This window comes from Ochotona curzoniae, unplaced genomic scaffold (assembly GCF_017591425.1).
Source record: "Ochotona curzoniae isolate NIBS_2020 unplaced genomic scaffold, NIBS_Ocur_1.0 contig_43, whole genome shotgun sequence".
Lineage (NCBI taxonomy): Eukaryota > Metazoa > Chordata > Mammalia > Lagomorpha > Ochotonidae > Ochotona > Ochotona curzoniae.
In genome coordinates, this window is record NW_024466218.1 from 6778694 (window position 1) to 6796298 (window position 17605).

A 17605-nucleotide genomic window follows, 5' to 3' on the forward strand; every position below is an offset into this window, starting at 1 on the left:
CACTGTACCAATCCATGGTAGCAGTTCCAAAGAACTACTGGAGGCACTTTAGCTGCTCTGATGAATAAATTACGTTCAGATTAATACTTAAGTCTGTTTTTGCCTTGTTTTTTGCCTTTTGCATTGTGCTAAGCACTGATGATGTAAAAGTAAACAGGTATACCCACTGGCAAGAAAAACAATGACAATTAAAAACAATAGAACCAGTTATGTCCTTGTTGATGCAATAAAAATTAGTTTTATGAAATGAAATCAGCATAAAAAGTTATTTGCATACCCATGTTTCTTGCAGTTCAATTCATAATATATTAAAAAAACAGCTAACTTTCACCATCTTTCTCTTTACTATATCAAAACATTCTACCTGAAGGAGAATATAAGAAGCTGAGGATGTATAATTTGGTAGCTAAAACAAAGTACTATGGCGGTTATAGAAACCTCTAAAAACATCACATTTACTTTACTCATCTTACAGATAAGAAAGTTGAGCTCTAAGAAAGTTAAGTTCCAGAAAGCCCAAGGCTTGATATTTGGACATATGAGAACTTGAATCTCATTATCTATTGATAGCCGGCTTTTTTGGTATTTTATAATCTTAATAACAATCTACTTGCAGCCTTCTCTCCAACATCTTTAGGCTAAGGGAAGAAACACTGATATAGAAAAAAATAGATTATACATTTAATTACATATACATATATAAAAACATACTGTATAAAATACATAAAATAAAAAATAAGAATTAAAAAAATAAAGTGGGTGTAAGTATTGGATCTAGTGGATAACACACTTGTGTTTCACATTACAATGTCTACACTCAATGCCTGTAACCCATGTAGGAGGCCCAAAAGAAATTTCTGGGGCCCTGCAGGGTAGCCTAGTGGCTAAAGTCACTGCTTTGCATGTGCTGGGATCCCATATGGCTGCCACTTCTAATCCCGGCTGCCCATTTCCCATTCAACTCCCAGCTTGTGGTCTGGGAAAGCAGTCAAGGACAGCCCAAAGCCTTGGGATCCTACACCTGCATGGGAGACCCAGAAAAGGCTCTGGCTCCTGGCTTTGGATAGGCACAGCTCTGGCCGTTGTGGCCACTTGGGGAGTGAATCACCAGGTGGAAGATCTTTCTCTCTGTCTCTCCTCCTCTCTATGACTTTGCAAGAAAAATAAATAAATCCTTCAGAAAGGAAGAAATCCCTTGCATGGGAACCACATTTATCTGATCATTGCAGCATACAGAAAGTGAGCCAATAAATGTGGAAGCTCGCTCTCTGCTCTCTCTCTCTCTCTCTTCTCCCCCTCACATTTTCCCTCTCTCCCTCTGTAACTCTGCCTTTCAAAAATAAATCTTAAAATAAATTTTTAAAGTAATGCATAGTAGATGGACTCATCTAAGATTTACAATCATTACAAAGATTTTAAGAGGCAAAAAACCAAGTTTATCAAGAAGCATATTTAAAATAACCTCAGTTAAAACAAATATTTCCCATTTAAAGTACGTTCTGTAGATTCTCACAGAGCTTGCAAGATTTTATGGTCCTCACTTACCAAAAGTTGCTCCACAAGTTTCTTCACATTTTGCCCCATTTCTGGGGACTGTGACCCACTACATGCTAGTTTGATTAACATTGCAAGGAAGTTCTTACATTTCTTCACATTTTCCAGCATTGGCTAAATATGAAAATATAAACAAGAAAATCGTAATTTTTGGATAGCAAACAGGATTTAAGAAAATTTGTAAGAATTATATTTGCATAAGGTACAAGCGAGAACTTACTGGAGAAAGGGTGGTCTGAGCACTTGCTGGTCCCTCCGTTTTCAAACTGGGCTCATTTGAGGAGGTGGATGATGGTCCCACACTTGGAGGTTTCAGAGTGGTTACTGTGTTCAACGGCCTGGCAGGCGTTACAGTGATAGTATTGGTTGGCACAGCCATGGACTAAAATTAAAAGCAGTACAATTTTTTTAAAAAAAAGAATTATAGCAAAGATTAGCAAGTGCCTACCTTCAAACTTACTAGACTAGAAATTTGCTTTAATGTTAAATTCTACAAGTCTGGGACTGGAACAATGGCTCAGTGGCTAAATCTTTGCACCACAATCCATATGGTACCTAGTTCGTGCCCCAGCTGCTCCATTTCCCATCCAGCTCCCTGCCTATGGCCTTGGAAAGCAGTAGAGGTTGACCCAAAGCCTTGGGACCCTGCACCCGTGTGAGAGACCAGGAAGCTCCTGGCTTCATATCACCTCAGCTCTGGCCATTATGGCCACTTGTGGAATGAACCATCAGATAGAAGATCTTTCTCTCTCTCTCCTTCTCTTTGCAGATCGGCCTTTCTAATAAAAATAAATAAATCTTTGAAAAAAGTAATTCTATCAGTCCAAGGCAGCATCAGTAAAGTTTAAGAACTCTGGACTCCAGAAGATCCGAGTTTCATTCTCATCCAGCTTCCTACTTATCTCACCCAATGCGGTACTGACTTCATACCAGTTATTTAACCCTACAAATCCTCATTCTTGTCTTAGAAAAAAAGCACACACAGCAATGGTACTTACTGTTCCAGAGCTGTTTGTAAAAAACAATGTCAAGCATATAGGCCCTCAGAATATGATTATTGCTTCTCCAAAAATAATTAAGATAGAAAGCCTAAGGAAATATAAAATTTCCTGTCATGTAATTTTCTGCTTTTTCTTAAATAACAAAGCAAAGTGAGCGGATTATCTGATACTCAGATATGCTTCTTCTAAGTAGACCACTACAGTAAGCAAAAAGATTAGAAACATGATCTTTTCATACTGAAAAGGTCAATTATTTCTTCTAGCCACTACCGAAATGAGGTATGACTCCAGCACCACCTGTAGGACCAAAAGGTTAATGTACAAGAAATCATAAATGGGACAATGACTGAGAAAATGCCATTGAAACAAAACAGCAATGTTATTTAAAGACAAATACTAAAAGTTACAGGTCATATGAAAAGCATGAAGGTGATGAGAAAAAGCAGTACTTACAATTCACACAGAAAACTCAATACTGTATTACCATGTTAATTTAAATGCATGTTTCACAGGCATGTAATAAAGAAATAAAAGTTTTTCTCCCCATTTGAATTCAAACATTTTAGCTTATAAACCCCTGCTCCTGTCCCTTTAAAAAAATCACAAACATAACTATTATCCACCAATTGTGATCACCAACTAAATAAACTCAAGCTTTCAGGTTTCAGAAATAGTGAGACTTCAATACTCAGAGAACAAAGAAGCAAAATTGACAAGGAGGAGATTAAAGTCAGTGGAAGTGGAAAATCTCTAATACTCAAGGGAGGAACCTCTAAGAAATTCAATCCTAAACTGGCTCCCAGAAGGGCCCTGAAGAATAATGCACATAGTGGAATTTCCTCAGCATATATACATATATTTCAAGCATTACAAATACTATGTCTTCTAATAAAAATTTTAAGAGAAAAAAACAAGCTGTTGTACTCAAAGTACTACTAACTAAAACAGTTGAGCTTGAGCACTTTGATAATACAATGGTAGCTTTCAACAGGCTTAAACTCATTATCTTTGGCACAACAACCTTTTTTTTGTCAGTAAATATTTATCATTTTTATTGGAAAATCAGATCTACAGAGAGGAAGATCTTCAATTCGATGACTCACTCCTCAAGTGGCCACAGTGGCCGGAACTGTGCCAATCCGAAGCCAGGAGTCAAGAGCTTCTCCCAGGTCTCCCACATGGGTGAAGGGTCTCAAGGTTTCCAGCATCCTTGACTGTTTTCCCAGGCCACAGAGAGCTGAATGGGAAACAGGGCCAGTGGGACACAAACCGGCGCCATATGGGATCCCAACACACCCAAGGTGAGGAATTTAGCTACTAGGCTACTGTGCCAGGCCTGGCACGACAGTGTTATTAAAATTCATTATACAGGCCCAGAATGGTAGCCTAGTGGCTAAAGTCCTCACCTTGTATGCGCCGGGATCCCATATGGGCTCCAGTTCTTCTCTCAGCTGCTCCACTTCCCATCTAGCTCCCTGCCTGTGACTTGGAAAAGCAGTCAAGGACAGCCCAAAGCCCTGGGACCCTACACCTCCATGGGAGACCCAGAAAAAACTCTGGCTCCTGATTTCAGATTGGCTCAGCTCTGGCCGTTGTGGCCATTTGGGGAGAGGAACAGTGGAAGGAAGTTCTTCGTCCTCGTCTCTGTCTCTTGTAATTTTGTCTTTCAAATAAAAGTACAGGGCCTGACGCAGTAGCCTAGGGTTAAAGTCATCACACTGCATGAACCAGGATCCCATTTGGGTGCCGGTTCTAATCTCAGCTGCTCCACTTTCCTTCCAGCTCCCTGCCTGTGACCTGTGAAAACAGAGCATGGCCAAAAGCTTTGGGACCCTGCGACCACATGGCAGACCCGGAAGAAGCTCCCGCTCCTGGCTTTGGATTGGCACAGTTCTGACCTTTGCAGCCAGTGGGTAGTGAATCAGCAGATGGAAGATCTTTCTCTCTGCCTCTCCTTCTCTCTGTAAATCTTACTTTCCAGTAAAAATCAAGTAAATCTTAAAGATAAATAAAATAAAAATCTATAAACTTTTTTTTAAAAAAAGGCTTAAGCATATTTCGCTTGGGAAGAAAAATGGATCTGTGCACACAATGGGTCCTCGAAAACTTCACAGAAAATACATATTATGAAAATACCGCATATAGAGTTGAAAATATTTATCCCAAAATATGCTCATCCTTCAAATCCATCTTTCAATGAACTTTTCTGTATTTATAGTTGGAAGGATGAAATGAGAAGACAGATGTAAAGTGCCTTAAGAAGTATATAATATATGGAGCCGGCAGCATGTATCCCATACAGCACTGGTTTTGGTCCTCAAAGATCCCTGCTCTTGCAAGGACACTCAGTCAATAATATGCTTTTGGCAGGAAATAGCTAAATGACCAGCGTACACAGCTACAAGTAAGTCACAACTTACTTGTACTGAGGAAGACGTTGGAACAGTGGTTACCACAGTAGTTCCTATTTGTGCCAATTTTTTAACAGGTGCCACCGCCACTTTCTTGATTACTTGTGAACTAGAGTTCTTGGGAGAGGAGGCAAAATAAGACAAAGTCATCAGCGTTAGTGATTGAGGAATCAGCACTACGCTAAATATTAGCATACTTAACCATAGCAAACTTACTTTTCATAATTGGCTTTATAGCTCGGTCAGCTTTATGTGCATTATACACTATAAATCTAACTCACCAATTGTTTAGTTCATGCTCACCGCACGTTTGTGAGGAGTCAAGTGACTGAATAAACACACCCCATTAACTGAAATCTCAAAGTAAGTAAATATTATGGCATTTAGCATGAAGATTTAAACTTAATTATTTGGTTCATATAAAAACATATAGCTTCTTTTTTAATATTTAATTAAACAAAACTTGGCTAACATCTCAACACAACAATTAGATAAGCCAAATTAGAAAATGAAGGAGCACCCATTACTGCCAAAAAATAACAAATTGAGCACCTACTGTTAAATTAGGAGAACACAACACTGGAAGAGAATGATTCACATTAAAAATAATTCAGTCTTTCCATAGGTTGAGCCTAAGTCATGCTGAATGAAATTCAGCATTTTCTGTTTAAACAAAAATACCCACACATTTTGTTTAAATTCTGTCACTTAAGATAAGCTTCAGATATCTAGGAAGGTCATTATGTACACAAAATAAGTCATTTTCTACCAATGCCAAAATTGTGTATTTTTGGATAATTATTGTAAGATATGAATAAAAATAAATACTATAAAGTGTCAATATTTTACTACAAATTAAAATTGAGGCAAAATGCTTCTTTTTCTCCCTAGTAAGATGCACACTTTCCTTTGAAAAGGCCATTCAGAACTATAAAATGTTTAAGTGTAAACACTGAATTTTCATCACTTCACAAATTATAAAATGACAACACAAAAAATCTTGTTAAATTAACTTATTCAAAGAAATACACTATTTAGAAACTTGAATGGGATCATCACTTGAACATTTTTAAAAGGCAAAGGTACATACATTTGTAAATTAAAATGGGAAACAAAGGGAAAGGAAAAGAACTTTCAAGCGAATTACCGGCACGGTACAGATTTTGACTGTTTGAGGATTTGCTGGCACTGCTGGCCTTGAAAGTGCATTAGTCGTGGCCTCAGATCTTGTCACAGCTTGCTGGGGAGATACCAACATCAACTGACCACTGTTACTTTTGATCAAAACTGTTCCTATAGTTTAAAAAAAAAAGTAACTTTTGAGAAACAAGAGATAAACATCACATACTGTCTTGCATTCTTCTGAGTAGACTCACTGGTACATATTGAATTCCAGATGTGCTAATTATCACATACAACACAGAAAACTATTTTCACTGAAATTAAAATACTACTAATCTGAGCATATGACAAGGTAATCCTAAAAAATGCAAGACCTTTCCCCTTTATAAAAGATTTTATAAATCACAGTAATTAACATGGCATGAATCTGTGCATGAATCTAGCCACTCCACTGAAAAAAAAAATTAAATATTTAGGAATAAATTAACCAAAGAAGCAAAAGATCTCTACAATGAAAATTATAAGACACTGATTAAAATAAATCATCATGAACATAAAAATGGACAGATTTTTCTCTCTTATGGGATTGGAAGAATACAATTAAGATGTTCCTATTACCTAAAACAACCTAGTTGATGTTATACCAATATTAAATAATGACATTCTTAACAGAATTACAAACACCAATCCTAAAATTCATATGCAACTACAAAGACTCAGAATAGCCAAAAAGACCCAGAGTTGGGGGGCAGGGGGAGTAAAGCTCTAGATATCACAATACTTGGTTTCAAAACGTATCACAAAGCTATAATAACTCAACCAGCCTGGAAACAGACATTAAAAACTGAAAAAGAACAATGGAATGGAGTACTCAGAAAATAATGCACATACCTACACCCAACTGATTTTTTTTTACAAAGGTAACAAGGACACATACCAAAAAAAAAAAAAGCTTTAACAAATGGTGCTGGGAAGTTGGGAAATCTGGGCATACATATTAAGAATGAAATTTGATCCCCACCTGTCAGATGCTTGCTTTGGCAGCACATACACTACAAATTGGAACGATCCCAACCTCTCACCATACACAAAAATCAGTACGAATAGACCAAACCCAAATGTAAGAACTGTAAAAATACTAAAAGGAAATATAGAGGAAACAATTCAAGACATTGGAAGGCAATTATTTCTTCCATTTTTAAATTTAGTTTTCTACCCACAGCTTCATTCCCCAAGAGGCCACAAAGTCCAGGATGGGTCAGGTTGGCATCACAAGGCCATGGATTAACCCACCGTCCTTCAACAATGATTTCCTGAATAAAGCCCTAAAAGGTAAAACGGGAATAAAATTTTAACAGAAAGCTAAACAAATGGAATTATATCGAACTCAGCTTTTGCACTGCCAAAAAAATCAATTTCAAAATCCAATAAAATTGAAGAAAATATTTGCAAGCTATTTATGCAACAAATAATTCACGTCCAGAATATACCAGGAACTGAGAAAATTCAATAAAATAACAGCCAATCCAGTTAAGAAAGACAAATGACCTAAACTGACAGTTCCCAAAAGAAGAAATACAAATGACCAACAAACATATAAAAATTGCTCACTGTCACCAGTGATCAGGGAAATGCAAATCAAATCCATAAAAATGATCATTCCACTTCTGTTAGAAAGGCTATTATCTTTTCTAACATATTGGTCACTTAGTTGTTGATGATTTATTGTTGATGATATGTTGTGGCTTTTTATTGGTAGGGATGATATTCTGCCAGCTCTGCCTTCAGACCAGAGATGGTCTCCCCAAGAAACTGTAGAATTTATCTGGACAACAAGATGCTGGACACTATGCAAAGTACATGCTTGCAATGAAAGAATTATGATTGGATGTGAACTGTAATACTGCAACTAGGTGGAGAAATCCACCATGAGGGGAGGGTCCGGGAAGGGTTGGGGGAATCCCAGAGCCTATGAAGCTGTCATAAAATCAAACGTAAAAAAAAAAAAAATTTTTTTAAATAAAGAAAATTATCAAGGCTGGTGCTGCAGCACTGCACCTAAAGCATCTGCCAGTACAGGTATCCCACATGGGTGCCAGTTCCTGTCCTAGCTGCTCCACTTCCACTCCAGCTCCCTGTTAGTCATATGTAAAAAGCAGAAGAGGACAGCACAGCTGCATGAGCCCCTCCCACCCATGTGGGAGACAAGAATGAAACTCCTAGCTTCCACCTGAGTCCTGTTCAGTGTGACCACTTAGGAAATGAACCAGTAAATGGAAGATCTCACTATCTCTTCCTCTCTGTAACTCTGGTGAGAGAGGAGTTAGACTGTGTAGTAGGCAGTTAGGGTATTCTGGGTCCCCAAGTCATTTTCTCAAATATAAAATCCCCCACCATGTCTTAGATTCACCAGAGCACGTCTCTTCCAAGGGACAGGGGTGCTATTAACATACCAATCCCCCACCTGAAGTATCGGCCATTACCTCCGGCCACTGTGGGAAGGCCTCAGGCTGATCTCTATCATTGAAAGGAGAGCAGGAAGAAGTAATACACATCTGCCTAAGGCCTGGAATGTCCTATGTCTGGCACCTCTGTGGCCTTTTGTCCCAAGGCCAGGTACCATGGAAACCAGAAATTTTTTTTTGTTCATGGAGAAACAGCTTTGAGCGAAACCTTTATAAGGTGCATTCCCCGCCATTGATACGGGTTCGGGTTTTTCTCTTCCTGCCACTATGGCAGAGCACTAGGGTTCTTTTTTACTTTTCCTCCTGCCACTATGGCAGGGGGTAAGGGTCCTTTCTATCTCAAAACCCCCTCCTGTCACTAGGATGGGAGTCTCTCTTCTCAACTTTTCTAATAAATCTTGCTTTAAAACTAAACTGTGTCCGCGCGAAAATTCTTCTTTCCTGCGAGACAAGAACTGAGGTTGCTGCCGTATTCGGGGTCAAAAATCCTGCAATACTGGTACTAAAAAAAGAATACGCAAATTCTAGGCTCTTCTAAACTATGAAAACAGGTTAATGAAAAAAGACCACAATTGCTCCACAACTTTGAGAAACTTGAACGATATGACTATAATGAAGAAACTGTCACAGATGAGACATCATCAAGTCCTTGTCCATCACTCCCAAGTGACAGAAGAGATTCAGACCACCCAAAAGAGAAAGGGCAGCATTTTGACCTAAAATTCCACACATTCACAAGTGCAAAAAGATCTTTCATTTTCTCATGGGTTTCCCCCACATAACTTTTTATTTCCAGCCCCTACTCTCTAGAAAAACCTATATGTATATTTTTATTTTTATTTCCAGCCCCTACTCTCTAGAAAAACCTATATGTATATGTATATTTTTAAGACCAGTTTTGTTCACAGAGGAAACTCTCAAAGATTTAGCACATTGAAAATTGCACAGAATTGATATATATTCAGCATCACTATTAATTCTCATTACAAATGAAATAGCACAAGATTCATACCCTCTTTTTAAATCACTGTAGTGGGTGCTTCCAATTCATTCAACTATTGGCTACCTTATTCTACACCAAGAAGTGCACAAATGTATTCATATGCCCTTCAGCTACACAACAGCAGAAACTCCCAAAGCAGCTCAAATAAAGCACTTCCCCACCAACAACTCTTTCCTTTGTGACAGGTGGTTTCCAAGGTCACTGGCCTAAAATATCTTCTCAAATTTCTTCTAATTATTTAAGAGGCAGAATGTTGGTGAGAGTACCAATCTACAGATCCATTCCCCACAGATTCCCAATGTCCAGGAGTCTCCAACGCGGGCAGCAGGGACCCACAGCCCGGGGATGTCCCCTGCTATCTCCCCAGGGACACACCGGCAGGAATCAGGAGGGGAACAGGGACAGAAACCCAGGCACTCTGACCCGGATTACAGGTGTTCCACCAAGTCAGTGCTGGCCCCACATAAAACAGCCTAGTACCATACAATCAACATAACCAGGCTTTAGTCTGAGTTTACTGCCACTGAATCCAGACAAGATTCAGCTTTCAATCCTTGGTGTATGGAATCAAAAGCTAGGCTCTAAAACTCTCTAAATTGCCTTTCAGCACTGACATATAATGAAGCTTACAGTGGTAACCACAATATGTGCAAACAGTTAAACAAATTTGGATTCCAAACCCCTCTGAAATAACTATTGAGTTGGGCAAATTATCTATCCTGGGAGACCTCTTTGCACATTTTGCTACCTGCCTTTTACGTCCAACAAATAAAAGAATATAAATGTAGAAAAGCACCTAACAGTAAAACCTCAATAAGTCATCTGTTGCAACTTACTGGAATGTTCTCACTTTTGACAGTCCTTCTATTTTTTCTCTGTGAACTTTTATTTATTTATTTATTTATTTATTTTAGTTTTATAGTTTGAACAGATTCAAACAGAGTTCAGATACTAAGAATATGAGACTCCTTTTTCCTTTGCCTACCTTTACCTATCTTCCCTAATACTTTTGAGTAATTTAAACAAACCAGTAACCAGACAGAAATTTATTATATGTCTATATGCAAGAGGACAACTTAGATTCAGTTAAAAAAAAAAAATGTGGTGCTGCACATGGCCTGAACAAGTGTGCACACCTGGTGTACCATAAACTAAAGCAAAACTTCATCAGAAGTCCAGGGCGTAATCTGCTCCCAATGTTCCAGAAAGAATCCCTGTCATTTTGCTAGGGGCTTCCAAAATCCTATGAATTGGTGTCTCGCTGCCTTGCCCTTTGGAAGAGCTCCAATCGCCCGCTGCTTAACGAAATTAACACAAGACAAATTCTAGAAGACTTTTCCCAGTTGAGGAAAGACTGAAGGTAAAACTCTCAAATTTCACTCAGCATACTGACAGTATGTGACTAAGGCAAAATGTGCGTGTGGGTCATCGAGACAGCCCCCAGAAGGACACCAAGACTCAGGCACAAGGGGCGGTCACACCCCTTCCTTCGCTCTGCCCTGTCCCCTCTGACACCTGTTCCCGCAGAGATTCCTTCAACTGCAAGCTACAACCGCCCCACGTCACACACTGCGCAGGGGAGCCGCGTGTTCCTGGCACTGGACGGCAAGCTGAACACCCACTCTCGCCGAGTGACACCAAAAACCGCCTTTCAGTCTCAACACACAAGACATTTTCAGTTACGCTTTTGACATCAAGTTCCATGCGGCTCTTTCTCTACCTGGCAAGTTAACTTTAGCTATCACCTGTCCACCCCGACACCCAGAGGCCAAAGCCATCGGGAGCTTCCTGAAGATGCTGGCCCAGCTTTGACGGTGTCACCTGGGTGAAAACACGCGTTACAGTACGATCGGAACGAAGGTACAGAGAGGTCATACTCATCAGAAAGCTAAAGCACAGCCCGCAAAGTCAAGATCACGACCGGATCCCTAGGTTCTTTTCTTCCAGCGAGAAGCAGCCATCTGGGGCCGCGACGCCTCCCGGGTCGCCCGAGAAGCCCAGGAGGGGCGATCCACTTACCTGGAGGAAGCTGCAAATTAGCCGGCAACTGGATGGTCGTGGTGTTGGGGGTTTTCACCGCAACTATCTGAGGCGCGGGCAGCCTAGAGCCGCCGCCGCCACCGCCGCCGGGTTGAGGAAGCGCATTGACAGGAGCCACCTTGGTCACCACGGTCCCCACCGGGGACCGCAGGGGCTGCTGAGACGCCGAGGGATCGGCGCAGACACCGACAGGCGTCTTGGTCACGCCGGCCAGGGGCGCGCTCTCCACCCGCAGCGGCAGGGTCCCGGCGGGGGCCATGGTCACGGTCCCTGAGGCGCTCCCGACGGCTGAGGGAGCGGCGCCCGCCGGTTCTGTGAGGCCCGCGGACATGCCCTCCGGGGCTCAGCGGCAGCCGCGGCGCTGCCGTTCCGGGAGCTGAAGCGAGGGGAGGCTCGGGAAGCGGCGGCCGGCTCCAGCGCACTTCAGGATCCACAGCATCGCGGGCGACAGGCGCAGGGGGACCGCGGCAGACGCCGACCGGGCACCGGGACCCGCACGTCTCAGACCTTCCGCCCCGCGTCCGCGCGAGTCGGGTCGGCCCGGGAGAGCACCACCGGCACGGCCGCCTGCTGCTTCCTCAGCGGGGCTCACACGTGCGCCGGCTCAAGCCGGCACCACAGCCTCGGGTCCTGCTGCCGCAGACCCCGTGGATGGCGGGACGGCGTCACTAAGACCTCCGAACCTAACTCTTCCAGGCGGTTCCCCCCCGCCCCGCAACCCCCGCCAAAAATTTCAAAACTACGAGACCCAGAGAGACCCCCAAGCCCCCAAGGCGCGCTGGGCTCGGCCCGGCTGCGCGACCACGCCAGCCATGTTTATATAGCCACGCGGAGCTCTCGCGCACGCGCTTAGGTCGCCGGCGCCTCCCCGGGCTTCCCCGGAATCCGGCCTCGCGATTGGCCACGGGGCGGAATCGCGCCCGTGACGTCACGAGGTACGGCCCGGGAGGGCGTTAGAATCGTGCTGGGAAGGCGGGGGCGGGCCCGCTGGTCACGTGGGCGGGGCCCGCGGCTCCGGCAGGACTGCGGCCTCTGCGGTCGCCTCGTCGGCGTCCCGTGATGCGTCGGTTCCTCAGGCGTCTGTGGAGTTTTTTTGTGTTTTTTTTTTTTCTGTTTGTTTTTGGAGGAAAGGTAGATGATTTTGCAGAAGGTTAACCCGATAAGAAATGACGCATCACTATCGGTAAACCAAAATGACGGTTAATACGGTAAACTAGGAATCACTAGTGTGTTTTCATGTCTAGAATGTGTATTTTCACATCGTTTGGGGATTGAGCTGTCACCTGAGAAAAATCTTCTTTCCTGGTGTTGAGATATCTGTAGTTTCTGTAAACTTAAATTGTCTTCGTGTCTGTCTCCTTGGGAGCTGGCACAATGTCTTTTGATTCCTGTATCCTCAGAATTAAGCAGTTTTAAATATTCAGTCCAACCCCGGGCGTTCCCTGATGAAATGAAAAGTGTCCTTTGAATGAGTTCCCAAGAATGCCTAATAGGAAAAAAAAAAATACTTCCTTGTCCATCACCTGGTCAGTAAAGATGCCTTGATGTCAGGCTGTTGTCATGTCTGTTCTTGGAAATAACGCTAACGTTGAAGATGTTGCAAACAGGCTGATGCTGTCGTCTGAATGTTTGTGTTCCCGCAGAATTAATATGCTGGAAGCATGATGGTATGAGAAGATGGCCCCTCCTAGTAGCGATTAATCATGAGGCCTTTCAGTGAAACAGGCCCCAACCACCACAAAAATTGGAAGAATTAGTTTGATTCGATAGTACACCCAAAGGTCAAAGCATCACGTGTACCCACCTAAGTATATATTGCTTTTATTTTTATTTTAAAAAGAATTCAAAAGCAACTTCTCGCCCCTGTGAATTTATGGTGAAAGATAAGATAATTGTGCTGGAATACACCCTTCACCAAATGTCGAATCTGCCCTCATGGGTGACTTCCCAGCCTCCAGCAGTGTGAGAAATAAATGTCAGTACTTACAAAAGAACACTATGAGCCCAGTGCAGTAGCCTAGTAGCTAAAGTCCTCACTTTGAATGTGCCAGGATCCCATATGGGCGCCAGTTCTAATCCCGGCAGCCCCATTTCCCATCCAGCTCCCTGCTTGTGGCCTGGGAAAGCAGTTGAGGACAACCCAAAGCCTTGAGACCCTGTACCTGTGTGGGAGACCTGGAGGAAAAGCTAATCTTTTCCTCCTAATCTTGTACCTTTGTAATTCTTTATCCTCGTTTTATGACTTGTCTCACTGATGATAACTTTAATTTTCTAATTCCAAATAGTATATCCTTTCTTACACAGCAATAGTAGCCACTGTCCTGAATTCAAAGCTAGAAAATAATTATGTGTATGGGACTGGTGCAGTCGCATAGTAGACTAAGCCTCTGCCTGTGATGCCAGCACCCATCTGGACATTGATTTGAATCCTGGCTGGTCCACTTCTCGTGCAGCTCCGTGCTTATGGCCTGGGAAAACACCAAAAGAGAATGGCTCATGTTTCTTGGGCCCCTGTACCCACATGGGAGACCCAGAACAAGCTCTTGGCTCCTGGCTTCAGTTCAGCTGTGACTGTTGCAGCCATTTGGAGAGTGAACCAGTGGATGCGGCATATCTCTCTCTCTCTCTCTCTCTCTCTCCTACTCCCCGGTTAACCCTGCTTTCAAATTTAAAAATAGATATTTTTAAAAGTAATAATGATGTTTACATCTTCCTCCCATAAACATATATTAGTAAAGCAGAATGCTTACAGGGGGAGACAAATGGTGCATTTTATCCTTCTATGTAATAAAAATTGAAAAGGAAAGACAATATCTTTATTTTTATTATGCTAATCTGTTAAAATTTTTATAAAGCTGGATAATTAGATGAGTTGAAAATATGTATCCATTTACCTGTTGTTTTTTATTTTTAAGTATTTATTTATTTGAAAGGCAGGGTTACAGAGAGCAAGATAGCTCTTGTGTTCACTGGTTTACTCCCTAAGTGGCCATGACAGCTGAGTCTGGGTCAGGCCCAAAGCTCGGAGTCTTCTGGGTCTCCTATTTGGGTGTAGGGTCTAAAGTTGTATTAAAAGTGGAGCAGTCCATATGGGATGCAGGCACTGCATGTGGCAGCTTAACCCATCCTGCTATAGCACCTGTCCTTCACTTACCTTTTAAACAATGGGCTGTGGCAGTAACCCCTTTAGCTCAGTGGGTTGAGCTGTGGTTTGTACTGCCTGCATCCCATATGGCTCAAATCCCAGCTCTTCTGCTTCTGGCTTGGCTTCGTATTAATGTTTTAAGGCAAGCAACAGAAGATGGCCCAAGTGCTTTGGCCCCGCCACACGTAGGAGTCCGGGATGAATCTAAGCTACTGCCAATAGGCTCACCCAGCCCCCGCTGTTGCAATCATTTAGAGTAAGGCAACAGATGCAAGATCTCACTTTCTGCCTCTCCCACTCTCTCTGTCACTCCACTCTGTCTTTAAGATAAATTAAAAAAAATCTTTTAAAAATTTAGTAAGGGACTATGTCATTGAATATCTAAATACAATATTCACTGAATCATATAGTAAAACAAAACTATGAACAGGTACATTTTGCATGTTCATGGAATAACATATCCAAAGACTATAACATATATAAATAACATATCCAAAGACTATATCATATATCCAAAGACTAAGATATAGTTATTGAGTAGACAACATAAGTTATTCACATCATAGTTTTAATTTTTCAAGTACCTAAAGTCTCTTCAGAAAATGAATCAAAGTTCACCACTCTGTGAAAAAAAAAATTCAATGTATTTATTTGACAGGCAGAGTGATAAAGAGGTCTTCCATCTGCTGAGTCGCTCCCCCAGTGACCATAACAACCAGAGCTGGACCAGGCAGAAGGCAGGAGCCAAGCTCTCCACATTTGTAGCAGTGACCCAAGCTCTTGCGCCATCTTTGATACTTCCCCAGGCACGTTACCAGGGAGCTGTATTGGAAGTCAAGCATCCAGGATTCAAAACTGTGCTTGAGTGAGGGATATTAGCGTTGCAGGTGGCGGCTTCACTCCCAGGACCAGGATGCAGACTCCAGAGAGTCACAGAAAACACGGTTGCTATGTGGAGAGGGAAGGAAAGAGAAGGCAGCAGACTCATACAGCAGCTTGTGGCCCTCGATAAGAATTACGCCTTCTATTAGTACTTAGACAGGAAGCATTGGAAGAGTTTGGGCGGCTATATAACATAATTAAACTTATGCTTTAAAGCTTCATGCATTGTGGCTGCTGTGTGAATAAACCATGAGCATAAAGCCAGACAGTAGGGAGACCTCATAAGGAGGCTGCTTATAAAGGCAAATAAGAGATGATCTTAGTCCAGGGTTTTAGTGGAGGAAGTAACAAAACATAATCAGTTCCTGTGGATGTTTTTTACAGCAGGGCCAACATGTTTCCCTGATAGCGGTAAATAGAGAGAGGAAGGTTTTAAGGATGATGGGAAAGCCACGGATATTTTTATTTAAGTGCTTGTCTTGGGCCCAGCACAAAGGCTGAATGGCTAAATTCTAGCCTTGCAAGTACCAAGATGGCATGTGGGTGACAGTTCGTGTCCTAGCTGTTCCTCTTCCTATCCAGCTCCCTGCTTATGGCCTAGGAAAGCAGCAGAGGATGTTCAAAGCCTTGGGACCCCACACCAGTGTGGGAGACCCAGAAGAAGTTTCTAACTCCTGGCTTGGGATTAGATCACCATCCACAGTTGCAGCCATTTGGGGAGTGAACCAGCAGGTGGAAGATCTTTCTCTCATTCTCTCCATAAATCTGATCTGCCTTTCCAATACAAATACATAAAACTTTGAACTGCTGATTTGGTATCTGCTGTGGTTTGTTCCCACCAAAACTCACAGTGATGCTTAATTTCTCAATGCAGCACTGTCAAGATGTAATTAAGAGATAATTAGGTCACAGGAGTTCTCATGAATGAATCCAGTCATGTCTTGAGGGAATTTGAGCTCTTGTGGACTGAGTAGATCAGTACTGCTGGTGGAAAATTGTTATAAATAGGTTAGCCCTGATCTGAATCGCTCTTGTTTGCTTTGTCTCCCTGTGATTTGTGTGTGTGTGTGTGTGTGTGTGTGTGTGTGTGTGTGTGTGTGTGTGCCTGTGTTTCAGCGTCTCTCTTGTGAGCTCCTGCCACGCTCTGCCACCTGCCACGCTGTGAGGCAGCAAAGGCCCCACCAGTTAGGACTGCCCCATCAGCCCTCAAGAACTGTGAAGCAAACTAAAGCTCTTTTCTTTATGAAGCACCTAGGCCCAGGTACTTTTTAATAGAATACAAAGAATATTATGGTAATGTGTAGAGTAAGTAGCTGAATATACAAATCCAGAATTGAAGGAAGAAATGTAGCCAGATAGGTTTAGGTATGTAATTATCAAAACCACTGAACTCAGAAGAAAGTATACATGGAGAACAAAAGAGGTCAGAGTTAAGTACTTTGATTCTAAAAGTCAAGTTGGGGAAAAGTGTCTAACAACTGATGAAGATACCAATTAAGACACCTGCATCTCTTAGGGGAGGACCTGGGCTCCACACTCAGTTGTGGTTCCTGACCCCAGTTCCTGCAAATCAAGACCCTGGAATGCAGCAAGTCTGGACCTACATATTTGGAAATTCACCACCTGCCTGGAATCCAGGTTGAGTTCCAAGCTCGTGGTTTTAGCTCCTTGGCTGTTACAGGCATTTATTTGGGCGGTGCACCAGCAGATGGACATCCTCTCTTTCAAAGTAAACATTTTTAAATGATACTAATTTTTAAAAGGTGAGTTTGAGGAGGTCCCAGCAAGAACAAAATGGTGGTAGAGTCTCCACTGAGAAAATCAGGAGAGGGTGGAATCCTGGAACTAGCAGGTGACCGAGGCTCAGATGAAGAGGGTACTCAAACGTCCCAAGTGCAGCTGACAGGTCAGGTAAAAAGAGAAATGGCATTAGACGCAGAAACAGGATATGGAAGTCACGGGTTAACCTTGACAGGAGAAAA

General features: G+C 42.3%; 1 protein-coding gene across 6 annotated transcripts in view; it reads right to left on the minus strand.

The window, feature by feature from the left end:
* The window catches only part of TAF4B (TATA-box binding protein associated factor 4b), an 86141-nt gene extending 74214 nt beyond the window's left edge, over window positions 1-11927 (minus strand). For 5 of the 6 annotated variants that reach the window (XM_040984844.1, XM_040984845.1, XM_040984848.1 and 2 more), the window contains exons 1-5: window positions 11576-11927; window positions 6114-6259; window positions 4976-5083; window positions 1775-1936; window positions 1546-1668 (exon numbers count right to left, since the gene is read on the minus strand). In XM_040984844.1, the coding sequence (XP_040840778.1) occupies window positions 1546-1668; window positions 1775-1936; window positions 4976-5083; window positions 6114-6259; window positions 11576-11927 (891 nt within the window). The remainder of the gene's footprint in view (window positions 1-1545; window positions 1669-1774; window positions 1937-4975; window positions 5084-6113; window positions 6260-11575) is intronic. The other variant, XM_040984849.1, reaches the window with a different exon arrangement.
* Between the last annotated feature and the right edge of the window lie 5678 nt (window positions 11928-17605).